General features: G+C 40.1%; 5 protein-coding genes across 6 annotated transcripts in view; all 5 read left to right on the top strand.

The window, feature by feature from the left end:
* The first annotated feature begins 125 nt into the window (after positions 1 to 125).
* Positions 126 to 1,356, top strand: LOC136277665 (putative cuticle collagen 155). Its single transcript, XM_066160050.1, has 5 exons — positions 126 to 143; positions 198 to 357; positions 681 to 844; positions 967 to 1,017; positions 1,237 to 1,356. The coding sequence occupies exons 1-5, from the start codon at positions 126 to 128 to the stop codon at positions 1,354 to 1,356; spliced, it is 513 nt and encodes a 170-aa protein (XP_066016147.1).
* LOC136277664 (collagen alpha-1(XXIII) chain-like) lies at positions 965 to 6,115 on the top strand. The gene is given in 14 exon segments (XM_066160049.1): positions 965 to 1,017; positions 1,237 to 1,379; positions 1,862 to 1,924; positions 2,409 to 2,462; positions 2,840 to 2,917; positions 3,188 to 3,250; positions 3,371 to 3,424; positions 3,748 to 3,783; positions 4,415 to 4,484; positions 4,487 to 4,693; positions 5,071 to 5,249; positions 5,509 to 5,562; positions 5,643 to 5,703; positions 6,105 to 6,115. Coding segments are annotated over 12 exon segments (891 nt in total). The 5' UTR covers positions 965 to 1,017; positions 1,237 to 1,379; positions 1,862 to 1,900.
* Positions 6,116 to 6,281: 166 nt separating this feature from the next.
* LOC131797419 (collagen alpha-1(XVIII) chain) lies at positions 6,282 to 19,047 on the top strand. Its single transcript, XM_066160048.1, has 29 exons — positions 6,282 to 6,544; positions 6,628 to 6,680; positions 6,769 to 6,851; positions 6,948 to 7,025; positions 7,268 to 7,330; positions 7,688 to 7,741; positions 7,859 to 7,894; positions 8,157 to 8,228; positions 8,346 to 8,402; positions 8,821 to 8,865; positions 9,011 to 9,118; positions 9,203 to 9,238; positions 9,652 to 9,786; positions 10,141 to 10,218; positions 10,842 to 10,877; positions 11,324 to 11,368; positions 11,612 to 11,635; positions 11,863 to 11,898; positions 11,989 to 12,231; positions 12,711 to 12,764; positions 12,850 to 12,885; positions 13,199 to 13,276; positions 13,792 to 13,935; positions 14,247 to 14,375; positions 15,395 to 15,460; positions 15,684 to 15,737; positions 15,962 to 16,156; positions 16,296 to 16,408; positions 17,060 to 19,047. The coding sequence occupies exons 1-29, from the start codon at positions 6,282 to 6,284 to the stop codon at positions 17,295 to 17,297; spliced, it is 2,652 nt and encodes an 883-aa protein (XP_066016145.1). The 3' UTR covers positions 17,298 to 19,047.
* A 1,297-nt stretch (positions 19,048 to 20,344) lies between these two features.
* LOC131797438 (galactosylceramide sulfotransferase) lies at positions 20,345 to 24,913 on the top strand. The gene is made up of 3 exons (XM_059115069.2): positions 20,345 to 20,484; positions 22,421 to 22,713; positions 23,325 to 24,913. Exons 2-3 carry the CDS (start codon positions 22,556 to 22,558, stop codon positions 24,568 to 24,570), a joined length of 1,404 nt encoding a protein of 467 aa, XP_058971052.2. The 5' UTR covers positions 20,345 to 20,484; positions 22,421 to 22,555; the 3' UTR covers positions 24,571 to 24,913.
* A 1,080-nt stretch (positions 24,914 to 25,993) lies between these two features.
* The window catches only part of LOC131797424 (uncharacterized), a 29,916-nt gene continuing 29,283 nt past the window's right edge, over positions 25,994 to 26,626 (top strand). For both annotated transcript variants that reach the window (XM_066160057.1, XM_059115046.2), the window contains exon 1: positions 25,994 to 26,123. The gene's annotated coding sequence lies outside the window, so the exon portion shown is untranslated. The remainder of the gene's footprint in view (positions 26,124 to 26,626) is intronic.

Here is a 26,626-nt window from a genome sequence, read left to right as displayed (position 1 = left end):
TATGTTACCCGGAAATATTTACCATATCCCAAACAAACGAACTTAAATTTAGTTTGCACGTCTACTTTGGTTAAATTGCATGCATTAAGACTGTTTCTAAGGGTGGAAAGTCGGTTTGGCCACTCATGTTTTTTCCTTTCACTGTATGCAATAACCCATGAGCTGTTGACATCTCTGCTTTACTTACTCCTACACAGGTACTCTGTAAACACGTGCTGGCTGCGGGATCAAACGCGACTTGCTTACGTGGACCCCGCGGGCCGCCGGGATTGTTGGGACCTAAAGGGGACAAAGGAGACTCAGTTGTAGGCCCACAGGGACCGAGAGGAAGAGTGGGATACCCAGGGCGAGACGGAGGTAAGCGACTTACCAAAGGTTTAGTTTACTGAAATAGTTGCAATGCTGCAGGCTTGCACAGACATTTTTCTGGCCATCTAATACTGAAAAACTTGAACTAAGGCCACTTCTCTCGGCTTGGTTGTGATTTCCGTGTCTCAATATCATGTTTCCCTAGACAACTGAAAACTACACTCCTTCCCTGAGCTTGGATTCGTGTCCATGTAGTTGTGTGGTTTTAATCGCGAATATCTCGAGTTTTAGGTTTTTGAGCCGCTTTTTCTAGTCCCCGTGAGAGTTGAGAGTGAGTCCCCCATGACAGGGAGAATTTTATGACTGCCCAGATATCGTTACGGATGAGTTATTTAATATTTGTTTTGACAGTGAAAGGAAAAAAGGGTGCACGCGGGGAAATGGGACCAAAGGTTCTCGAGGTCGACCGGGACGACCTGGGCCAGCAGTATTCTTTGATTCTGAAGAAATTGTGATCACTGTCAAGGGACAAAAGGTAAGGTCCATGATAGTGAATAATGCAAGAAAGACGTTTGGAGATGTTTTGATTTGTCGTAACACTTCTCCACGCAGAGCAACAGGATGTGCAAATCTTCTAACTGCCTGCTCTTTTTCTAGGGAGAACCGGGACCTGAGTATACATTTGTAAAAGAAATAAACTGCGATAAGGTAATCAGTGTCAGTTTGTGCTTAAGTGACTCGGCAATGGATTCTGTGTTCTTCTCTGTAAAGTTGTTTTAAGGTTTGTATATTAAAATTAAGTTATGTATGTCGTTCTACCTGCAATGACTCGATGTCCAACTTGAACTAAGGCCCCGTAAGCGAAAGTGTCTTTAGTGTTCGAGTTTTTCGCGACAAAAATTTTTCCTCTGTATGTTTCTTCCACAGGATAAATGTGGCCAGTACATCCAAGGTCCAAAAGGGGAACCCGGGCAAAACGGTAACCGGGGTGCCCCGGGAACTGTGGGGTTACCTGGTCCGCCGGGAACCCCGGAAAACCTGGAGTGATACTTGATCCAGAGACAGGATTGGTGAGTTCCACAGAAAACTCTGCAAATTCAGGAACCTCGCCTATCAGCGCCGAAAATTGTCTTGTTACGTACCTCAGTGAAGTAGAACTTCAGATCGCAAAGTCTGAAGATCTGTTTAGTCAAGCATATGGGACAAAGACTTTTTCTTACGCTCGGTTTCAGAACGAAAAACATCTCTTCATTTAGGTTTTTAAGTCTTTCTTTCTATTGACGTTGACAAGAAAAAAGATTATAAAGGAAGTTGAAGACGAACTTTGGTCTTTTGTTTGAAGACAGACAAACCATACGAGAAACCAGTCCATACAATCTGATATTCAGTTAGTTAAAAGACTTCCAAATCTGATGTGACACTTAAGTTCTGTCTTTTTGTTATTGGGCGTCAATAAAAACACAACATACAATGGACACAATTGAATATTTAATGATTTACTTGGCATGCAATACGGCCCAACAGTAGTTTTTATTAATTGTTTTTCTTGTAGCCTGTTGATCCTCCGAAGGGTGAAAGAGGATACCCAGGAATGGACGGGATGGACGGACAGAAGGTTTGTTTATCAGTGTGAGGAGGAATAGTTTTGAGTTCACCTAGGTTCTTGTGTTCACAGATTGTGGTTGCCTAGGCCTACAGACAAAACTATAGATACCAATGGGCAAGGGCGTAGGTAGGGTATGGGTTCCTGGGATGTCGGTGACCCCCCTTTGTAAGCCTTTTTTCACATCAATTAAAGAACGGTGTGGAGGTCGACATCAATCTGGTGAGTACCTTCTGTTTTGACATAGTGTGATCCCCCCTTTGCAAAGTCCTGGCTACGCCCTTGCAATGTGCGCCATGTCCTCGAACTTTGTCCATGAAACCTTGAGTATCCGTGAGTTTATGAAATATGGTGTAAATGTCTACATTTTGTGCTTTGAATATTTTGAAAATACAGCTATTTATGAGACGTATGATTCACGGTTTTCACTTTCAGCCTTTAAATTTAATCCGCTCGTTTAATTCACAATTTTAATTTATTTCGTTTTTGTATTTAGGGAGAGCCCGGACCGGAAGGACAGCGAGGAGTAATGGGTCCCCCTGGACCAAAGGTAATTTTAGCGGTAGTTCATGCGTCAGCTGCGCGTTCGGCGAAATATGAAGCTCGCGGAAAATATGGAAAGCACGAAGTATGCAGAAGAGTTACTGGAGGGGTAACAAGGGCAACTCTATCTTCTTGAATATGATTCTTGTGGTCGACATGAGTTTGTATGATAGTTTTCGGAATCATGTATCAGCTTGAATAAACCACAACATACAAGTTCGGTAAGAAAGGAAAACATAACAGAAGCAGAAGTTAACCAAAATGTAACACAGATGGTGAATTGTGAATTTTAAAAAAAAAAAGGCTTAATTTTTTAAGATGCTGTAACAGTGAAGATAACGAACATTTTTTATCACAATCAAAGATTTTTTTTTCTTTTTCAAGGGCGAAAGAGGGGTTACCGGATTGATAGGTTTTCCCGGAATGACTGGGGCACCAGGACCCATCGGACTACCAGGCATGGTGAGTTTTTCTGCTGATGAACATCGTGTTTTTATCATGTCTTTGCCATAGCAGAACCCGAGTGCAACTCATTACTATTGCAACTTTTTGTCTTTTGGCGATTTGGGTACTTAAACTTTTATGTAGCTTTCCAGAGTTGGATATTTCATATTTCTGAGACAAGAGCCCCGTAGAGTACAGCTTTGTTAACGGACTTGTTAGCAAGGCAATACATATGTAAAGAATTATTTATAATACAATCTCGCATTACGAATGTGCTTCAACGTGTAGGGTATGCCAGGGCCACGAGGTACCCCGGGACGAGATGGCTCGAAAGGAGAAACAGGCGATAAGGTGATCGTGTTTCGAACTTAATCTTTCTTTAACGAAGGAAATTGATTTTAGCCGTGGCATCGACTAAACACTCTTGACTGAATTAAAACGAAAAATGTAATCTTTATCTCTAACACTTAGGGTCGAATGGGCGATCGAGGTATTCAGGGTCCAAAAGGAATGGATGGTCCAATGGTAAGTCACAGCCGGTTAAGTTTTTCGGTATTTCATTCGGATCTTGAGAGGTATATCGATTTAACCGAAGGAAGCCTTGAGATAGCACTAATTGACTGATTGATATAGATGAGCTGATTTTTAATATAACTCATGCGTAAAAGAGATCATTGAATCTCGTGGACTTTAACTGCTCTTTGAAGCCTACAGTTTTCCTCAAGCTTCCCTCTCGGAAAACTGTTCGCTTCTTGGAAACAGGTAATGGTTGTGGACAAATATCCGATCATGTTTTCGCGCCAAATGGAGGTTGTTGTTTCTAAAACTGATATGTTGTCTGATAACAGGGAGATGATGGAGTTCCAGGACCCCCGGGAACGAAGGTAAGTCACGTCATTACACGAAAAAACTCAGGAGCTAACGAATTCACAAACTTCCCAACTACCAAGCAAACGAAAACAAGAACTCACTAATAGCGAAGTTATGAACCAACGAATCAACGAACCAACGAACTGATAAACAAACAAAACAACAAACAAACATACAAGCCAACAAAGAACTAACGAACCAAAAAACAACAAGTGAAGTGGCGCACTTGCGCGCTAACGAATTAACGAAGTAACGAACTAAAAAACGAATATGCGAAGTAGCGCACTAACGAACTAACGAACTAACGAACCAAAAAGACTAACAAGTGAAATATAACATTAGGGCGCTTATGAACAAACGAACTAAAAAACATACGAGCGAAGAAGCGCAGTGGCGCGCTAAAGAACAAATGAACTAAGGAACCAACAAACTAACGTGCTAGCGCACTAGCGCATTAACACGCGAACGAACTAACAAACCAAAAAAGGTAATCAGCGAACGAGTTATCAATCTAACGAAGAAATGCATGAAGGATTTCTGAATGCGTGCCTAGCATATTAACTTTTCGGGCTTTTGCATCGTGCAGATTGCTATTGAAACACACGTTGGCGGTCTTTATCGGTTAAGTGAATCCTGAACTTGCAGGGCTCTAAAGGGAACAGCATTATGGGCCCACCAGGTCCGCCAGGACCACCAGGGCCCAAAGGGGATGCATCCAGATGGAGGTGATTCTTAGACCCGAGAAAGGAGACCAAGGAGCTCCGGGTCCACCAGGACCCCCAGGGGATTCATGTGCATTTGAGGGCATTAAGGGAGAACCTGGACAAGCTGGGGAACCTGGAGCGAAGGGTGAAAGAGGAGTTGATGGAAGGAATGGAACTAAAGGACAGAAAGGAGATGCTGGTACCTCCCCTGGGCCTCAAGGTACATGAGCTACTCTGGAGATATATTCTAACCTAATTTTATTTTGAAGAAGTAATTGAGGCTTTTGAAAGGAACTTGGTAAAATTCACGATGTCTTGTAGGTTTGCAAACTTGAATCAGGAATATCACTATTGCCCTCGCAATTTTGATATATGTGGTGAAGAACTATGTTTTTATTACTCCTTTTTTTCTTTCTATTTTTTTGAGTAAATGAATCCAATAACTGTCGCAATTTTTGTGACGATTTCTATGCTTTTCACAGAATAAAACGAATTCACTCTTTTTGCATTAATTCCGATGTCATACATCAAATTTTTGTGTGCGCTGCAATTAAGCGAATACCTGCCAGTGTAATATTTCCTTCTCTCTATCTTCAGGTGCCAAAGGAGAAAAAGGCGAGAGTGGAGATTCTTGTAATTGTAACTTTACCAAAGGGGACATCGGACCCATGGGTCCTCAGGGACCCCCCGGTCTTCCTGGGTTGCCGGGCAACAATGGAAAGAATGAAAGCGGGGAGCCAGGAGACAAGGGGGAGCCTGGGCCAAAAGGAGAAAAGGTTCGACTTTGATTTATCCATCACTTAATTTTCATTACAATTTGTTTAAAAATAGCACTATGGCCTTCTAGAAAGAAAAATTACTCGTTTATAAGGACACAAAGTAGAAAACAGAAGTTACTGCAGGAGTTCTGCACTTCTAAAATGTTTCTCGCGGTTAAATGTAGACGTCAATATTATTTTTGCTGCTCTCGAGGTTTTTGTTTGTTTTGACCACGCAGCATTTTGAGAGTGTTTTGGTTCTGTTTTTTGCCCCTAGGGTAAACCTGGGTCTTTAGGCTTTCCTGGAATGAGAGGAAAAAAAGGATCACAGGTCAGTATATAACGTGTCACCTTCAAAGTACAATGTTGGAATGTCGCCGTTGTCATGTTTACTTTGTGATTTTTTGTCAGGGAGAAGAAGGACCGCAAGGGCCTGTGGGGATCCCGGAGAGAGGGGTCAGAAGGAGAACAGGTAAATGATCTTGATTACAACAAATAGAAGACGGAAATTAAGTCTTGATTTGTTTAAAGGATTGAGCTATCGACCTATAACTTTTAAAGCTGCAAATGTCTGTGTCAAAACGTTTTCATAGTTATTTATTGTACTCAGTTACGAATTAGAATAATGCTGCTTCCTTACGCGAACTCAACCTTAAATTTTCAAAGAAAATCAGACGATTGAAAAGGCAAGAATCCTTATTTTACTCGCGATCAAGGTTTAAATTAAAATGTTTCAAGGTTTAAATTAGACCTCGTTCCAAGGGTTCTCTAATGCGACAATAAAGGGCAGGAAGAGGAGGGACCCTGGGAACGAGATTCGGACTAATCCATCTTTTCATAACTTCCGACGGGTTTTTTCTCTTCCCCCCACAGGGCTCTCATAGGAGAAAACGGTTTGAAAGGAGAAAAAAGGTGAGCCTCGCCTCGTGTTCAGGGGTATTAAAACTCAAGGCAAAGGATCTTCTTCTAATAAGCCTGGCTGATGATCCCTCCGTAAATGTTGGTATTTCACTCCATAGACCAGTCTGATGACTTTTTTAAAAACTGACGATGTCACGTATTGTCATTGCTACCAGTTGTCTAGAAAAGACCGACCTCTGTTTGCCCCAAAAAATTTCACTTAACCTGGAATGGGTGGAATGGTTTCCGTTTGAGTCAACGCGTTACACTGGTTTTGTCCTCTGTCTTTCTCAGGGAGATCAAGGCGTTGGACTCCAAGGTGAAGTAGGGGAGCCTGGTGAGACTCGTCAGCAGGGCCCACCAGGACCTCCTGGTCCAACCGTCCCAGCAATCACCGAAAAGGTAGATAGACTGTAAGAGTGTTAACTTCATTCCAAAAAAGAGCGCTGTGTATGCTACGTGTTTTCTGATGCACAAAGCTTGATTTTTCTTCCAGGGAAGCAAGGGAGAGCAAGGAAATAACGGTTCTCAAGGAGAACAGGACCGCAGGTGATACAGGACTTATAGCTGTTCATTGTAACAAGATTCAATGCTTTATTCAACTTATTACAGTGTATTTTTAACATTTAACCGGTAGTACTTTTTGTTTTGTTTTTGTTGTTGTTTTTTTTGCAGGGAGAAAAAGGCGAGCAAGGGAGTATTGGTTTTCCCGGTAGAAAGGTGGGTAACATAAAGTGTGTTTTTGATCGCGTCATCGTATATCTTTCCTCTGAATGACAAGCTCAGCATTGTATCCTATGAATATTTGCTGTGTAGGGTGCCACAGGACGACCAGGCCCGATTGGATTTCCTGGTAAGAAAGGTGAACCAGGCGCTCAAGGCCCCAACGGTGAGGTGAGCAACCCCTATAGATCTGGAAAAAAATGGTCAGTTTTTGCGTGATTTCATTGTCATCACTACATCAGCCTCCCTGCTACTTCAATCAGTCTGTACAACCAAATGCTAGTGTATATTTCAAACCAGTTACTATGTCAAACTCCTTTATTAAACAACGCTCATCCGTCGAATTGTTTGTCCCTTCTTTTTTCTCTTAGATCATAAAAAAAGCAATATCTGTTATTTCTCATACCTATTAGGGAGTGCCTGGAGCCCAGGGTCCCGCGGGACAAAAGGGTGAGACAGGATCCAAAGGAGACCAGGTTTGAGTTCTGCCGTGTGTATGATTTTTAAGATACAAAATTTCTTGTTTGTAATTCGTTGCTTGAGCCACGTGATTGTTTTAGAGTCAGTTATGAGCAACGAACAAAGTCAAAAGAGAAATATTAGTTTAGTTTTGCACCTGATTGGTTGAGACTGACGATAAATATTCTGAACCAATAACAGGACAAGAAAAGAAAGAAAACCAATAGAATCCCAGATTGATTTTGAACTCAATTGAGAATTGCCATAAAGGGGGCCAAGCAAAACTTGAGCTTTTTTTAGAATAAATTTACTTGTTGCATTTTAAGCAGGTAGCGAGAACTGACTCTGCTTTGTTTTACTTAATTTTTTCTCAGGGAAAACGCGGAACCATTGGATTTCCAGGTTTAAAGGGCATAAAAGGCGCTAAGGTACGATTTGGTTCCAGACCCTGATCGGATTCACTGTATGAATTACGATAGTTGGCATTGATTCTTATGATAACTCCATTTTAGTGATGCTAATGAAGTTATTGAATGCCTTTCTAGGGTGATGAGGGTAGGAATGGCACTGATGGGCAGAAGGTAGGTTCATACGGTCAGATGGTCAGTCAGTTAGAAGGCCATTATTTCATTCATTCATTCATTCATTCATTCATTCATTCATGCATTCATTATTTCTACACTTACTCGCAAAGCAAATTTTCTTAATATCAGGTGCATTTACTTCTTAAGTCAGTGTATTTATGGCACAAAAAATTGATAGCAACGTCTAATCAAGTATCGGAAATCACCTCTTTTTCATTGTTATTTACCTCTTTTTCATTGTTATTTACCTTTTTTTCAGGGGGAGCCTGGTGAAAGCATCCAGGGACCACCTGGGCTTCCGGGGCCTCCGGGGCCCCCTGGTGTAACAACGGTAAGTGTGTCAAACTTGTTTGTCAAATTTACCATTATTTTTCTTTTCTTTAATTTCCTTTCTGTATGAAATTGGCATCAAATAATACGAGTGTGATGTTTTTTTTTTTTAACTTAGGAGACGAATACTGGAGGAGAATCATCAGCTCAGATTTCTGCACAAAAAGGCGACAAGGTGAACAGAACTTTTCAGTGGTAACTGATGAGTGAATAGGTTTGCTCATCAGCGGAGTTGGGTTTAAAAAACTGATTGAGTGAAGAATTTTTGAAAAAATGGGGCCGATTGGAGAAAAATCTGTGGGCGGCTGATTGGCAAAAAAAAATAGTACTTGATTTGGGATTCTAGCAGATAGTGGATCACATTGTTAATCTTCGGTCGGCCTTGCTTGTTTTTTTGGTGCCTTGTAAACTTTGTTTACAGCTTTCGACATTTACAGAAAGCTAGAAAATGTCTCTAGACTCGTAACCCCCGGCGATGTGGAATTTCAATTTTTTATAAGCTGTAACGCTCTCAAGGATTTGATGGATATCGAATAAAAAAATGTTTTTTATTTTGTTGATCCAAGACTGAAATAAGAGAGTTATCTTTTCAGGGTGATATTGGAAGGATTGGTTTTCCGGGCAAGAAGGGAGAAAAGGTGACATTTAGTTTAGGAAACATCCATATGAAATGAATATCAGAGCCGAAGAAAAATGAACTCATCGATTTTTATCTGTATTCTCCTCTTTTCATGGCCCATTTGATTGTTATGAAGCTCCTAACGATGTTCTTTTTGCGTTCAGGGGACCAACGGGGAGCAAGGAATCAAAGGAGAGAAAGGGGAAGAAGGACAGGACGGAAAAACCGGAAGATTGGGATTCCCAGGGAAAAAGGGAGACCCGGGGGAAAAGGTAGATCTATAAGAAGAATTGTAAAAATAATTTGCTCCATTGAGGGATTGGTATAACTCTTGTATTATTGTTTCTTTTTTGAAGGGAGAGCGTGGATTTAATGGAACGACAGGACCTCAGGTACGGAGGTTTGAAATATGAATCTTTAAATAACATAGCAAATGATTGTAAAAATTAAGAACTTTATTAACTTCCTTTTTATCCTCGACTTTTTTAAGGAGAGGTTTATTTTTAGGATCTGAGTAAGCCCGCTCTTACCCCTCCCCTAACCCAACATTAGCCCTTGCTTGTTATCGGTCGACTGTTGTTGAAAGGTAAGGAGTACGTGCGCATTTGCTCAGATACTAACTTCGATCCTGTTTTTCAACTTTCCTTAAATAACTGGTACCTTTTCGAGGTGTTGCCCTCAAGTGTTTTTCTTTCGTTATCACTTCAAAACACTGCCTCAGATATACACACTCGCTAAGATTAACTTCTTCCTTTTGAACATTTAGAATATATTCCTAATAACATTTTCGTTTATTCCTTCATAGGGCATTACGGGTCCGCCCGGTAGCCCTGGGGAAGTGGGAAGCCAGGGGCCCATTGGTTTCCCTGGACGTAGAGGCAACACGGGTACCCCAGGCCCTCCCGGGCCCCCGGGACCTCCAGGAACCCCTGGACACAAGGTAATAGTTCCTTTATTGTTATTTTTGTTTTCTGCAACGTCGCAGGAGACAAATGAAAAGGTGATATTTCGTTGTTTTAATAGCATCTCATTTGATATTCCAATTGTTAGATCTCTAGTATCAACCTAACTCTGTATAGATCTACAGAATGTTTCTAATTGGTTGTTTATCTGCTGTTGTTTTCGCGCGCTTGTACCAACCAATTAGAGGCATTTGTGGGGTAAGTCACCATGAAAGAATCTTCGTTAGAATGTGGGATGATACTAGAAAGAGTCACAAACTTGAAAAGTGAAACGCACAACGAAGAAGTCGGTTAACAACTTACAGGAAATGTTTCACCTGTTCGTCTTTCAGGGAGAACCTGGTGAAGAGGTTGCCATCGGATCTACAGAGGGAGTGAATGGCAATGGAGGCAAAGCCAAAGGAGAAAAGGTTCGTCGAATCCAGTTTTGTTACCATGGTAACGATGAGGGCGCGGTGGTTTGATGGTTGTCTCGTTAGACTCGGATCGAAAGTCTGGGATCGAAAGTCTGGGATCGAGTCCTGGGACCACGTCATTGTGTTACACTCTTATACACAGGAGCATGAATGGTTACCAACGAATTGTAACCGGAAACCAGAATGAATACCATGGCTAACCTACAATGATGATAAGGTTTAATCAACTGAGTTGAGAATGCAAATTAACCGCTGTAAAGCTGACTTTTCGAGAGCGACGTGATACACCCAGTGACGTAGCACCACTATTTCCTCAGAAACTGACTCGCTTTTTTATTTGTAACCTACAATGGATTAGAATCCCAACCATGGGGGAGTAACAATTTGTCCAGAGGCTTCGTGCGACAGAGGTCGGGAGAAGCTTAGGCTGGATAAACTACTTGGCTGACACGTGTACACTTTACCTTCGCTTAATAGTTAACTTTTTTAATCTTTTCACAGCCCGTTCGAATGTTCACCCCAGCATGCGCCTTTAGTCGTATTTGTGTTTGTTTGTTTATTTCCAGACCGATTGATCTTGCTTAGTTATTTGTTGTATCTATTCTTGTTTTTCATAGGGGAATCAAGGCGAGATTGGCAAACCAGGTTCCCAGGTGAGTTTTTCCGATAAGTGAGCATCTCCTTAGGCTTGCGTATCGGAGAGCGACACAATTTAAACTTTTTCGACGTGTTTTTTTTGTCGAGTCCTCCTTCAAGTTTAATTCATACCGCCATACATCATTAGCAACAACAAACTTTTGCGTTGTTGTTTAGCTTTGATAAGGTTGAAGTGAGCTATTGTTAAATTATCAGTGTTCGTAACAAAAAACATTTTTCACCCTTTAACTCCAATGAGTGACCAAAACAGAATTTCTCCTTACAATATCAATACAATATCAAGCAGATAAGTGATGAGAATAAAGAAAAATATCATTAGGGGGATTATAAGTTGATCCAGTACCAAATTCTCTGACCTAACATCACAAGAACTGTATGGTAGACAGTAAAGAGAACTACTAATGAGATCTTGGGAGCTAAAAGGCACCTTGCTTGTTCTTAGGGAGAGAAAGGAACAAACGGAACCAACGGGATAAAAGGAGAAAAGGTGAGAAGAGAATCGAACAGTCAAACATTGTTTACTAATTCTTTTCTGGTGGGAAAACGAATAGAAGCGAGTCAAGAGGCAGCTTCTAACATACTCTGTGGTGCCATAGTTGCTGTGGTTCAACAGCTTCACGAGCTTCCAAGTGCACTCTATTCTCTTCAGACGACTCCTTAGGGCAACACTATAATAATCAACCTTAATTCTAGAGTTTGACCTTATTTTATTTCATTTTATTTTTAACAGGGGGAACAAGGAGTTGGTGAGAAGGTACGGAATTATTTACCAGTGCAAAGTTGTTCGAAGGATGGACAACGTTATTCGACGGATGCGTATAATTGCTAACGAAACATACTGAACTAACCATCAAATAGGGATTTACTCACTAAATAGCGTTATCCATCCTCTGAACAACCAGGGTCAGATGATAACGTGATAATTCACATATTTACGGGATATATTTGCCGTTAACAAATCATGACATTCAATTCTCCTAGGGTCAAAAAGGTGATAATGGCATCGCAGGAAAGAAGGTTAGATCGAACGTTTTCATCTCACAAAATACGCTTAAAGTTGACTTTGTGTTCTCTGTAAAGAATTTCTGACTCCAGGTTTAATTTTAGGGAGAGGCGGGAGTAGGAGGTGAAAAGGGGACCAAAGGAGAACAAGGGGTCCAGGGAAAACAGGGGCCTGAAGGTCCCGAAGGTCCTCAAGGTCCCCCAGGAGAGACTGGTGAATCAGGTGATCCAGGGGAGACTGGGAATACAGGACAAAAAGGACAGAAGGGGGAGAGTGGAGACGATGGGATAAAGGGAGAACCTGGACAAGCAGGGAACGATGGAGTCAACGGAACCAAGGGGAGTAAGGTCAGGAAAAGTTATATTTCTTAGTGCTCTAATTATCGTTATTATTGTAATCATTATTATCATTAACATCATTATCATCATCATCATCATCATCACTATTATTGTTACCATTATTATTATTGCTATAACTTGTCTGTTTATTAGTTAGTCTTAGTTTCTTTTACTTTCCTATTAATTAATTCGTTTTTGAAGATTCACATACTTCTTCCAGTAAATGTTTTCACTCAGTCCATTCACTCCGTCGTACGATTGTTGGCTTTTAATTAAGAATTCAAAATTCTGGAGGGTAACTAGTAGGTAACCTCATAGGACTACAATTCATTTATACAAAATTTCATAACTCCAATTTTGTTTTCTCTCTGATCTTTAACAAGACGTCAAGCCTTCAGTTCAACCACCCTTTACTTTTGTCCACAGTACATCGTTTTACAGGATGTTCTTTTTTCAGGAAGGGTTCGTTTTATCTTAATATTTTTTAGGGTCAAAGAGGCGGCCTAGGTTTCCCCGGACTCAAAGGTGCAACAGGAAGCAAGGTGAAATATTCGTTTTGCCTCCATACATCTTTGAACAGTTATTTTTGAAGCTCAAACCTTTTTGATTGAATTTTATCTTTCATAGGGAGAGGCTGGAATACAAGGATTGCAAGGATTAAAGGTAATTTTTTTGACAGAAAAGAACACTCACTGAAAATACAACCTACTATGAGAGCCAAATTAGCTATTAATCACTAATCACAGCTATAAATGAGTAAGGACAGGTTTAATGTTCAATTAACAATCCACACGTTTTAGTTTAGCATTACTATACCTTGCAGAGTCCTGTTTTTACTTAACAATGGGACATTTGACATCTAGAGTGGAAGAAATCATCGACCATAAACTAACCTCGTATCTATAGCCATCCGTTTGTTACACATTACATGTGCGGCTGAACACCACTTAAAGTTTAGCGATCTTTTACTCCCTAGGGAGAGCCAGGGAATTCAACTGAAGGACCAATGGGACCGCAAGGACCGTCGGGAATTCCTGGTAACCCAGGCCCTCCGGTGGGTATCACTAAAAGGAATAAGATCAACAAAACATCAAAATACGCTCTAAACATTGTTATCTGGATCAAAGCCTATCTGAGCAACTGCGCACCCACCCCTTCCCTAACCCAACATTGTACTTAACTTGTTATCAGTCGACTGTTGTTGGGTGGGAGGGGTGGGTGCGCAGTCGCTTAGATACTGACTTTGATCCGTTTATTTCAGCAGTTTGCAGGATGTTTATCACAAATAAACCTGTTATACGAACTTGCTGACCAATGAGTTATTTCTTTTAGAAGAAAAATGGGATCAATATCAGTATCTGGGCAACTGCCCATCTACTCCTCCCCTAACCCAACAACAGCCTATTGATAACAAGGTAGGGTTAATGCTGGATTGGGGGAAGGGTAGGTGGGCAGTTGCCCAGATACTGATATTAATCCGAAAAATGTTGATTGGTCCAAGTATTTCTCAAGCTTTACAATAGTGATTTAACCTACAACAGCAGCATGTATGCTTTGCCACTATCATAGGGACCACCCGGAATATCTGGTCCTCCTGGGACCCCAGGGAAAGATAGCGATGTTTCTGGTCCTCCGGGGCCACCAGGACCTCCAGGACCCCCTGGAGAAAATGCAGAGATTGGCTTTACTAATGGACAGACAGATAATTCAGGGGTAAGGTCAGAAGATTTGCATGTTGCCTCAGCTGTCAATCAATGTTTACACCTCTTGTATTCATATTATCATTATTTCCATTCTTTCCATTACCACATTGGTTCACGGTCTTTAGGTCCGTGTTATCTCATAGGTGCTACAGGTTACCCACAGTTCAAACTGTCCTTCCACGTCATTCAGCGTTTTAGATCCTTTCTCAAGATTCTTGCATCTCAAAGAGAGTAGCTTTATTCTTATTAATATTTTCCTTATATATCGATGTATATATATATATATATTTTTTTTTTAAATAATTTTTTTTTCGATGGAAGGTGCTGGTATTTGATACCCAAGACAGACTTATCCGTATTGTAGAGAAAGTGAAACAAGGCACCATGGCTTTTGTCATCTCCGACCAGATGTTATATATAAGGGCCTTACGCGGCTGGAGAGCGATCACGGTAAGAAATCATCCCACGCTTTCTTGTCTATCTCTTCTTTACCTTCTTCATCATCATTAACATCATGTTTGTAAATAAAATAAGAGAAGTGGTAAGTTTTGAGCTCGATAGAGAAGTAGAGAAAGAACCCTGACTAACCTTAACCCTTTACACTGCTACATCATTATGAGCTCGATAGAGAAGTAGAGAAAGAACCCTGACTAACCTTAACCCTTTATATTGCTACATCATTATGAGCTCGATAGAGAAGTAGAGAAAGAACCCTGACTTACCTTAACCCTTTACATTGCTACATCATTATGAGCTCGATAGAGAAGTAGAGAAAGAACCCTGACTAACCTTAACCCTTTACACTGCTACATCATTATGCATATTCCCTCTACTGTTCTCCAAACATTTCTTAAGCTGCTGACAAGGAGAATTTGTTTAACAATTAAGAGTTTCTTTGGTTGGTGATCATTTCCTTTATTCTCATGACCTTAATGTATGATTCAGAGGTGATATTATTGGGAGAAATTAGATGCTGGTCCCTCTTAGGGGTTAAAGGGTTAACTAACCCTAACTATAAATCTTGCTCACCGTAGAGTCTCTCTGGCTCCGTGGTAGAGCATCGCAGCGCGGATCCCAAGGTCTGAGGTTCGATTCCTCATGGAGACTTAAAATTTTTTTTTTTGTCCCATGCTCGTAACAAGACGAAAAACATGAATATCATCACTGTCATTCGCATTACTATTGTTATTAGCTTTAGTATTGTCATACTATTATCATTAGCGTTGTCATTATTGCGATCATTATCAACCGTCATTTTAAGACCATGGGAAGATCCCGGGAGAGCAGATTAATGTTTGTTCTTATTCTTTCAAGCATTTCTAGTTGTTTTAAGCGACCCCTAGTTGCTTGTCAAGTTCTATTGCACAGCTCCCGTCTTCGTCGTTTTTCTAACAACTTTTAAATTATCGTAAAAATTTTTCTTGTTTTCGTATTTTTTTCTATCTTGTTCCCTTGCCTTATGCCCACAGCTTGGTCCAACCATCTTCGCGGGTCCAACAGAGGCTTCCCAAACGACGAAACTCTCCACTACCAAGGTATTTCAATAACATAAGGTATATTTCTGCGTTGTAACCGAACAGCAAAACTGTCAGCTTTTTTATTACTTCCTCCATCGATTCGGCTGAGACACCGCCTGTCTCCTTACCTACCGCGCTTAGCTAACGCGCTTAGCTATCGCGCTTAGCTACCGAGCTTAGTTACCGTGCTTAGTTATCGAGCTTAGTTACCGTGCTTATTGGCAAGTTTTCTCTTTCGCAGCCTCCTACGAATCTCATTTTGTCTCCAGCAAACGTCAAACTACGAGGACCATATGTAAGTAGTGCATATTCTCTCTTACGTATTACTCGACTATAATTGTATGGGTGAGCTGAAACATTGACAGTTATCATATGTGACTAGTTGCCTTCTGCAAATACCACAATAGCTCAATCAACTCTTTAGTAACCATGCTTAAGTAAAAATGCAAGTCTACTTCATGTGATGGTGGTACATGTGTCAACTATGAACATAAATGTATGGATCGATTTTCTTTGCAGGTGCGTATGGTCGCCCTCGATACACCGCAGACCGGTCAGATGCACAGCGTGAGGGGTGTGGATGAAATGTGCTGGCGGCAGTCCCGTGCTGCCAATTTAACCGGAGCATACCGAGCTTTTATTTCTAACAGGCTCCAACATGTTTATTCAATCATCCACAGAGAGGACAGAGATCTCCCTGTTGGCAACCTTCAGGTAGAACTGGGTTACTCGATAATATTTCATGCATGATAGCCTCCCGTCAAAAGTTTTCTCGATCTACTTCATTGCTAATTGGTTGCTCCAAGGTACTTCGTGTAGTTAACAAAAATGTATTTCTCGAATTTTTTGTTAGGGAGATCAGCTGTTTCCTTCTTGGAGATCCTTATTCAAGTTACAATATGCATTTAATCCTGATATCCCAATATATTCATTCAATGGATCAAACGTTCTAGAAGACCCAGCTTGGTGAGTAATTGTACAGGTAGCTCTTGTCTGGTTGATAAAGTGAATTGTTTTGGTCAATGAATAAAATAGCTAAATGAATATTTCGCTGGGTGGATGGCCTACTGACTAACTAGCAAGCAGACTGACGGACAAAATAACTGATTGACTGACTGACCGATAAAGTGCAGTGTTTTTTCATCAAGTGCAAGTGAAATATTTATCAAATGGATGACGATAGACCTTTGCAAACCTTCAATTGATAATTGACGTAGAGTTTTAGCTAAGTGACTGGATGATTAACTTTATAAATAACTGATTGTCTGCGGTGGTTGGCCTCTTGACTTCGTCAGTGAATAACTGAATGACTAGCTCATTAGCTGATTGGCTGCCTGTTTGACTGATCGACTTTCGGGACCACTAATTGGCTGACTGGCCGACGTTACGCCTGGTTACTTTGAACAAGGAAAGTTTCAAACTTCTCTGTCGCCCAAACGGTCATCTTTTTATTCGATTGTGTTATCTGTCTTTTACACAAAGGAAAGTAGGTTTGATTGCTTTTATCTGATCCCTTGACGCCAAAACGCAGAAAAATAAATTTAAAACTAACTTACCTTGTGACAAAGGTCTAGAAAAATTATGTAGACGTTAACGAGTTTGTGAAACTATTTACAGGCCCCTCAAGCACATCTGGCACGGATCGCGAAAAAATGGCCACAAGTACCGATTTAATTGTCGAAGCTGGATGAGCAGCCGCTCCAAGGACTCCAGTACGGCCTCGGCCTTGAATGGCCGAGAGCTAGCCTTGGCCGAGCGCGAGTTTCCTTGCAGCAGTAATCTTGTGGTGTTGTGTGTGCATATAAACCCCACACTACGCCGCCGATACAGATCTCGCCATAAAAAGGTTTTGTGAAGAATTGTTCAAACAGATATGTTCAGAAAAAAAGAGCAAAAGGAGGAGATTGGGCACTAGTCAAGTTTTGGCTCACCATTGTGCAGTCTCCGAGGTGTCGATAACGCACCAGGAGACAAGCAAGTGCGAAAAGAATCTGTTAAAAAAAAAATTAATTTGTTATTTCAATTCCATTGGACGAATGTATTATCATATTTATTTTCTATGAATCCTTAAGCATTTTAAAGAAAGCTTTAATTATTTTGCGTTATAAATAATATGTCGATATGAGCGGGTGTTCTTATCCGCGCTTAAGAAAGATAGGGTGCCAGGTAAAAACGTTAATATTTTTATAATAGTTGATGGATGGGACATGTTAATGGATTCTCCATAAATACGTTTCACATAGACTGAAAATTATTTTCAATAATGCTACTATTTCATAATTCTCAATCGAGAGACAATCCCTCTTGATCTCATATAAGTGGTTCGCAAGTGTCTATCAGTAATGCGTCATAAAGAATTCTCTTGGTTTTTGATTTGATGAAACCATGGAACGACGAGGATAGAAAATGTTAAAAAATAAATATTTTTTTGCTGTATATTAATATAGGTTTTTTTGACTCACTATTTTGCATTCAAAGATCGTGAGCTACATTAATTGGGTACAGCCTTGAATTAATTGGGACAATCTATGAAATACTGAAGATAAATAAATTATAATGTGATAAGGTCCCATGGAACCTAAATTGTTATTCGTGAACAGGTCATATTTTGTTTTTAATGATGTGGATATGACTATGTTTTAACTATGTCTGTTTCTAAGCAGGTGACTAAATGTTTGAAATACCTAGAAATGTTACATTTTTTAGATAAAATAATTTCTGTATTTGCTATAATAAACCTATATGTTATTGGTAAATTCTATTTCCAAGAAAAATTTTCATCTTTATAAGGCTTTCTAGCAGTTAACCTCAAAGATTTTTTGGCGATGTCCCATGCAGTTCTTCGCGGCTGGTGGCTGGTGGTGGAAACAAACTCTCCAAACTCCCTAGAAAGACAACACTGCCTTTAGCGTGCGTCAATAGAAAGATTTGACATCGATATCATTGCGCATAAACACTCGAGAAGATGTCAAGTCTCCTGAGGCAATTGCAGTTTAATCACTAAATCTTTAATCTGAGGCAGAAAAGCGGCTTGGAAATTTCATCCGCGGGGCCATTAGCTGTCGTGGTTTGTGTTATGGTAATATGTTACGTCACAGACTCGGACTTCGATCTCTGTTCATATTTAATTTCAGTTCTTCAGAAAGGAGGAAGACGTCTCTTTAGTACACCGGTCACAAAACCGAACAACCAATAACAACTGTCTCGCATTTGCGGAGCTGCGGTTTGTTTCAAGGTAGTGATCGGACAAAGTGTAGTCAACAGTTGCAGAAACTACCAAAAAAAATCAACAGTCAGATTTTCTTCGCAGCGGGGACACGGTTAGTGTTAAGGGATACGAGTAAAATTTACAAAGCACCTATGATGACTTAGCTCCCATACAGTGACAACTACTTGCGTGAAGCGTTAAACGTGATTTATGAAATATAACGCGCTTAAATACAAAGTGCCACGGCTCCGTTCTAGTTCCACTGCGAGATGTTCGGATTTTTTTCTGCTCAAAATTGTGCATTGAAATCGTTGATAGGGATCATCAGTATGCAAATATTTTGCATAAAGGTAACTGAAGTTGATCGGCGTGGGTTCGCACCTTTTTCTTTTTGAAGGAAATAACAAAACAAAAAAGATTGATTTTATTTTGTGCGGTTTAATTTCATTAAAAAAAACATTAATCAATCACTTGTCAATTTATTGTAGTTGCTAAGTCATTTGTTGCCATTCCTGTTGATTTATTTTTCGTTCTAAGTCGTTTTCTTTGCGAATTCACCGATCTCAATATCTAACAAGTTGTTCAGAAGTTGCCTGAGTAACGACAAGCTCAGATTGCCATATCTGACCGTTTTTCTTAACAGCATTTACTCGAATAGGAGTCGAAGAAGCAATTTTAAATTTGTACAGGGATGAATTTATATCTTGCTACCCTCCACTAGAGCTGAATTTTCACGAGCGACGACAAGGTTAACTGAAATCCCGTGAGTGATCAAGACAGAATTTCTCCTTACAATATCAATACAATGTCAACCAGATAAGTGACGAGAATAAAGAAAAATATAATAAGTCGATCCAATACTAACTTCCCTGAACTAACGTTATAAGAATTGTATGGTTGACAGTAAGGAGAATTACAAATTTGATCTGGGAGTTAAAGGGTCTAACCGGCGCAAATAATAACGTGTGCAAAATTCGTTTCGCCCACAAATTTCGGCCAGAACTGAAAGGGAAAAATACCGAATGGGAAAAAATTGCGTCTTTTCTACCTTTAGAAAATATCTGTAGAGAGGCCACATTGTTCCATTTATTTTTCGAGGATTGGGGCAAATCACTCGACTCACTTGGTCCTTGCAAAACACAGACAAAAATAATTTATTCCTATAAATGATGGGGATTATATTACAAGATCATTTGATTTTATCAACTGAGTAGATAATGTAAATTGGTCACCGTAAAGAGTTTCTGAAGCTGACGTTTTGAGCGTTAGCCCCGCGTCAGAGTGAAAGTTGTCGCTCAGCCTTGACGAGTTCTGCCTCAACCAGCTTCAGCCTCAACCAGCTTCAGCGCCACGTGGTTTAAAACCGACCAGTTTTACTTAAATTAATTAGAAGGTCTCCGGCGCCGAGTATCTCGGAGAAACGACCTTCTCTCAGCACACATTCTCTATCGTTAGGAACGGTTGGGAGGTAACGGAAGACAAAGAACCCTTGAGATAGGAAAGCGTACTCCGACATCCGTCAGAAGGAGGTCATCTCGGGTAGATTTCCGATAACGAAATCCGAGCTCGCCCGATGTTGTCTTCGTGATGAAGGCCCTATTTAGCATATGACCTCCTTCTGACGGATGTCGGAGTACGCTTTCCCTTGAGATAAGGTGTTGAGGGAATCTACCCATAATGCCTTTCACTCCCCACACCACTTGTAAAATGTCACGCACTATTTTTGCCTCTAATTCTCAGAAGGAAAAGTGTTACTGACTGATACACTCAGAAAACAAGTAATTTGGACTTTAAATTATCCCTTTTTGGACGGTTTGATTTCTGAGAGGATTTTGTAAGTACTAAGGTTGTTTTCTATTCATTTTATTTTTTAACATTTGTACATAGCGTTCTTGACAACGAGCACAAATACATGAACACACCACCGTCGATCGCTACTTTCTGCGATGCTGGCCTCTTCGTTCCACGGAAAGGTTGTTGAACCTTTTGGCCTTGTGATTCTCTTTTGTATAGATATTGTTGCGAATAGATTTTTGCTTGATATATAACGGCGTACTATGTGACTAACACAGTCTATATACTGTAAGATTTTACGCCAGTAACTAACGGCGTAGTTTCTTCCAGTCGGTATATTATATACTGTAAGATTTTACGCCGTTAGTTAACGGCTTAAAATCTTACATATATATACACCGACGCAGATAGTGGCGTAAAATCTTACAGTCTACAAAGTGTTAGTCACATATTACGCCGTTAACTATCGAAGGAAGAGCAGGACTATGGAAATTCTACGCGGTCGATCGAACAATTCTGAATCTGCACTTTCATCCAGTTGATGCCAACTTACCTTCGAATGACAGCATCTTCTCAAACCTACAAATAATAAATTGTATACACGATCGATTGCTGTATTTTTTTAATGCTAAAGCTTAGTACGCGGATTTCCGTGCGTTTGCTTCTTCAGACGCTTGAACCATGATTACCATCGTTACGAACTTTGTTCCACACGTGTACAACAGGACGCTTCAAAATCGATTTACATTAGAATGTTAAGTGAAATGAGAAACTTCGCGATCGCCAAATACTTTATATTACACAAGGACTAGTTTTTCGCTCATTTTTAATATAATTTCTGTTATTCGGCTTCCTCGCTTGCCACAATATTTGTGGCGATTTAGTATGATGCCGTAAACAAATGCGGTTATTTTCAAGCACGTCCGAAATTAGTGACTGCTTGTGTCATCGGTTCAGAAAGTCTTGTTCAGCATGTGTCTTCACGTGAAATTCGAAAGAATATTCTGAACATCTTCTAGATCTTGCCGGTTAACTGAGAATTGTTACATTCCTGTATTAAATTCATGAAATCTTTATGCCGGCCGAGAAGTAGTAGGGTCCAGTTAGTGATTTACACATTTCGCGAATAAGCGAGCTATGAGGCGTTTTCGATGCCTCAAGTCCTTTGTAGAGAGAAATTTAAAGGATGCAAAGTAAACTCTAATAGGCGAAATATTCGAGACTATGGCTGTATTTTTCCGAATATTATTGAAAATTTATGAAGCTGCCACTTAAGGAATGCGTGACAAGAGTGATGATTTTGTCACATGCCTAGCGTCAGATACAAATATTTAAACAGTTTCAAGCAATCGTTTGACATCATAAACAAAATTCATCCAGAAACTATTTTTTGTGGGCATCCACAGTAATTTGAGAGCGAGACGATAAAGAAATAAAAATTATTAACATTTTGAAATCGGACTAAAAGGTTTTTGGGTTCTTATCACAAGACGGAAAAAACTTCGCTACCTCAAGGTGTTTGGTCACGCACTCTTGTATACGAGGTTGTAAAATTCGACATGAAGACAATTTGAGCTCCAATTTCAATAAATTTTAGGGCTTTCTCTCTCGACGAAAACACAATCTGAACGTTTTATAGAGCCTTTGTAAATTTCTAAAGCATCGAAAATAAGAATAAAAGTTAATTTGCCGTATCGGCAATCGGTAAGCAGGACAGCTCTCCAGGGAAGTTAGCTTTATTCATAGTAATCTCCGATCAGGACCAGTAAAAGGTCAGTGCATTGAAATAAGATATTTTTCACAAGGTAGTGACTTCAGGCGTCCGATGACGTCAAGGAGCTGAATCAGACGCTTAAAGTATAAAACCGAACAAGTCCATGAGGAATTCAAACGCATCGGTGAAATCCCTTAGGGTGACTTCTAATTGCTGATCTGATTTTATTTTGACGACCTTTTTTTTAAACTGTTTTTCACAGGTCTTCAAACTGTCGTGGCGGACAAAAAAATGGGTATTCTGTGGATTTTCTAGAGCGGCTTAACCAGTGTGCAAATCCTTCTCCGTCCGTTGCACACTCTGCTTCAATTTACGTGAATTTCTTATCGTTCATGTAATGGCGGAAATTAACAACTTTACTTGCCGTGGTAAATTGTGGAAATTTCTCCTGTTTTTAAGTGCAGTATGTATTTTCCTTTTACTGAAGTTTGACGGCCAGAAGAGAAAACCTGTTAGAGGTCCAGAAATTAAAAATGTTCTTTATTCCAGTGAAGGGTAAGTTCCTATCTTGTTTACTTCTCATTCTTAAGTATGGTTTACCCCGTTAACTCTTAAGATCTGATTGTTAATTCTCCCCTCCATCTGTTACACATTTCCTTGCTAATTAGTTGCGAGAATTTGGTGCCATACCATGATAATAGACCTGATATTATAGGGAGAAGTTATATTTTAATCACTTCTGGGGATTAAAAAGTCAATGACATGAACATAATTGTTGTGAGGAAACGTGACTTTACATTACATTAATGGAGAAGACGTGACGTTCGTGATGTGTTGAGATGCGCTATTCCTGTATTCCACAAACCAATAGTACAACAGTACATCTACTGAAACGAGGCTTCCCATGCGATCAAACCAATGACTGAGCAGAATTAAAACAATAGATTTCAAAATTTTCAAATCAAGCCAATCAAATATTGGGAACAATCAATGAAATCTATTTTGGAGACGTTTTGGTGTTCTTGGCTTCTTTATAAGCATATGTCTTTTTACTTCAACAGAAGATCACGCGACAGGCCAGACCCTGCGGTGGGGGGGGGGGGGGGGAATTTGAGAGTTGTACTTATTGTATTCACGACTTTTTTTTTTTCCTTTTTTGATATCAGAACGGAAGAAGCTAGAGGAAAAACATCAACAAAACCATCAACTAAAACAACAATAACAGCAAAAGAAACAACAACAACACAAGTAGCAGCTACAACGGAAATTACCACTTTAATTACCTCATCGACCACAACTATATCGAGTGAAAAAGTCACCAAAGAAACGAAATGTTCCCCAGAACAATACGTTCTTTTTCTCAAAACACACAAAGCAGGTTCAAGCACAATGTCGAACATCTTCTTTCGTTATGGTGATTCTCGAGATTTGTCTTTTGTTCTTGGCTCAGACACTCTAATTGGATGGCCGACACGTTTCCGTATTGGACAAGCTCTCGCTTTCGATGGAACCCGGCCGAATTTTCTTTGCAGTCACACAAGATTCAATAAGAAAGCCATGAACCATTTGTTTCCAAAAGACGCCAGCAAATATGTGACAATCGTCAGAAACCCCGTCAAACAGTTCGAGTCAGCTTTTAACTACATGGAAATCGGAAGAAAATTTGGCTTTGGGACAAACCCAACGGAAGCACTGAAAGCGTTTCTGAAGAATGGGATAAGTTTCAATGACATAAGAAAATCAACTTTAGCCAGAAATCCACAAATGTTTGATCTAGGTTTGGACTTCAAGTTTTATCAGGATGCCAAAGCCATTAAAGAGTACATTGAATTCCTGGAAAAGGAGTTTGATTTGGTTTTAATCTCAGACTATTTCGACGAGTCTGTGGTTCTTATGAAGCGATTACTTTGCTGGGAATTGGACGATGTACTTTATGCTAAAAGCAATGAAAGACTTGACAAAGATAAAGCTCCGGAACTGTCAGATGATACGAAAGAGAACATCAAACGTTGGAACAAAGCCGACGTGTTAATGTACGAACACTTTAACCAGACTCTTTGGCGAAGAATCGAAAGGGAAGGAAAAGAATTTTACGATGATCTTGCGAACTTTCGTCGAATGAAACAAGAACTTAAAACTAAATGTTTTTCCGACAAACCAAGTAGGCAGTTAATATATGGCAACAAGTATGCTAAAGGATTTACTTTGAAGTCGGATTTGCCTTCTGATCTACAACAAAAATGCGGAAGAATGACACGGACTGAAAATAACTATTTGGCATATTTAAGGAACAAGCGAGCAGCAAAATTAGTCGGTATTTACCGCGCAGCACCAAATGAGGATGATAAAGAAAAAGTTAGTTGGGACGCAGCGAGTGATTATAAATACGTTCCTGTAAAAACAACCCGATGACCACCTTGATAACCCAGGGCGTGGTTATAATATGTTTACGTTCATGGAAATCAGCCCTCCTAGCCACGCTTTTGAGTGAAATTTGATTGTTATTAGTAGTCGAAGCCGGAGAGGATAAATTACTGGAATTAAAAAGAATATCAAGAAAACCTGACATGCGTTTTATACCAAAAAATTTATAAAGCTAATTTGCCTTTAAAGTGTGAAGAAATTTCTAGCATTTATAATAGTGTATGAATCAATGAGAAGATGGGTTGATCTAGATAGAGATTAAGAGAATCTTTATAACGTGATTATTTTAAATGAGCACAGCTGTATAAAATGAAGAAGACATTGTTTCTTAGATACTACCTGTTTCTTTTCGGCGAGGCTCTCCTACAAGAAACGATCCTAAACAGTTGTTCAGAACATTTAGTGCGCGAAAGCGCCGTCCGCCAAATAGGTTCGATTACCGGCCGCTGTTCGAGAAATAAACAACTGAACCTGTGCTAAATCCCCCATCCCCCTCCCCCCTCTCCCCTGCCCCCCCTTCCCGAGGAAAGATCGGAGACAGAACTCGAAATCACCTATAAACTTTAAAGATCATTGGTAAGTAATATTTCACATTACAACATGGAGCGAAGCAACTTATGTTGGGAGCGAAGTCATTTATTTGATGGAGCGATCTAACTTTCGAGTTGAGCGGTCTAACTTTTGGTGGGAGCAAATTGTCAGATTACGGATTATGATTTCTTCAGAATACATTCTAGGGCGAACTGGTTAAGGTGGTAGTGAACCTATTTTTCAGCTGGGGCGAACTCGCAAAAGTAGACCACATCTCAGGTATCTTACCAGTTCCACGGCGTTTCTTATTTTAGCTGCACCTTTCGAGCAAACACGGTTGGAAGAAGACGCGTGTCCATTACAGGTAAAACTAACCTCTCCAACCAAATTAGCAAGTGGACATTTTTCCACTTCTCAACGTTTCGGAACTTCAAATAAATTTTCTGTCGCTACTTTCTGGCGATTGAAATGCCCGTAAAAAGTTTTAAAATGCAAGCACACACTTTGCAAAATTCGTTCCGCGATGGCTCCTTTACCGGCCTGCCCCTCCAAAGTATTTTCTTTGGAGTTTTGCTCGTTAAAGTCATCCTGAAACATTTTTCCAGATTTCCAGGTTATCGTGCGCCTCGAGATTTGAAACACCAGTGTGTTGCGGTGACATGAAGACTGATAGGAATAAGGAATAAGGAATCTTGTTGGTTATGCCTGATTGAGATTAAAATTTGACGCCTCAAAACCACTCAGCCATACCTGGTCAAACTCTTAAGCTTAGTCCGATGGTCCCTACTTTTGGAGCGCCTCACTAATGGAGCTCCCGCGGCGCATCGGGGTTCGATTTACCCATCATACTTTGCAACTTTCTTGTTTCAGAATATCGACGATCAAAGTGCTTAGTTACATGTCCAATCGGTCGATCGAAGACATCAGTACAAGTTCTTGGGATAGTTCCGGAGAAAAAAAACACGAAAGCTTTTCGGTTTCAGACTCCGTGAGAGTATTAACCTTTTACGGTGAGTTTTTTTTTCTTTCAACGTTATTCACCAGGATTTTCGAACACCGTGCGTTCAATATGGTTCGGTTTCACGGCCAGTTGCTCGTAGACAATATCACAGTTGCTGGAAAAAACTTAAAATAACGGATGCGTTTACCTGGACAATACTCAGTGCGGGTATGATCAGCTACCTTTTGACAAAATTATACTTAATTGGTACTAAATTGTAAAAATAGAGAACTTTCCTACGAGAGTTTCACCTGTAGAGTGTTTAAATATGTCTGCATTCTTCTTGCGTAAATAATCATACCAGTGTGAGTGCTAGTTAAGCTGCAACCGGCGAAATTCTGTATTTCAAACGGTTCCGCATAGACAATCTTTAAAAAATGTTGCGAAAAAAGAAGATCTTGCTTTTTGTGAGACGTAGGTTCTAAAATTAGGTTTTTTGTAGACGCCCGATTCCAAAAGCGCGACTCAATTAACAGCCGGTCCAGAGGAAGAGTTAAGCAGATATCGTGTTTT

This window comes from Pocillopora verrucosa, chromosome 13, assembly GCF_036669915.1.
Source record: "Pocillopora verrucosa isolate sample1 chromosome 13, ASM3666991v2, whole genome shotgun sequence".
NCBI classification, from domain to species: Eukaryota; Metazoa; Cnidaria; class Anthozoa; order Scleractinia; family Pocilloporidae; genus Pocillopora; species Pocillopora verrucosa.
Note: the sequence above shows the minus strand (reverse complement) of the source record. Positions and strands in the feature narration are given on the sequence as shown.

Excerpts from the sequence above, each read along its gene's own strand:
- LOC136277665 (XM_066160050.1), top strand. Across the intron at positions 845-966 it reads TCACTGTCAAGGGACAAAAG|GGAGAACCGGGACCTGAGTA; the intron begins GTAAGGTCCATG and ends CTCTTTTTCTAG. Across the intron at positions 1,018-1,236 it reads AAGAAATAAACTGCGATAAG|GATAAATGTGGCCAGTACAT; the intron begins GTAATCAGTGTC and ends TTTCTTCCACAG.
- LOC131797419 (XM_066160048.1), top strand. The coding sequence starts at position 6,282 with ATGTCACGTATTGTCATTGCTACCAGTTGTCTAGAAAAGACCGACCTC. Across the intron at positions 10,878-11,323 it reads TTGGCAAACCAGGTTCCCAG|GGAGAGAAAGGAACAAACGG; the intron begins GTGAGTTTTTCC and ends GCTTGTTCTTAG. Across the intron at positions 12,886-13,198 it reads AAGGATTGCAAGGATTAAAG|GGAGAGCCAGGGAATTCAAC; the intron begins GTAATTTTTTTG and ends TTTACTCCCTAG.
- LOC131797438 (XM_059115069.2), top strand. The coding sequence starts at position 22,556 with ATGGCGGAAATTAACAACTTTACTTGCCGTGGTAAATTGTGGAAATTT. Across the intron at positions 22,714-23,324 it reads GTTCTTTATTCCAGTGAAGG|AACGGAAGAAGCTAGAGGAA; the intron begins GTAAGTTCCTAT and ends TTTTGATATCAG.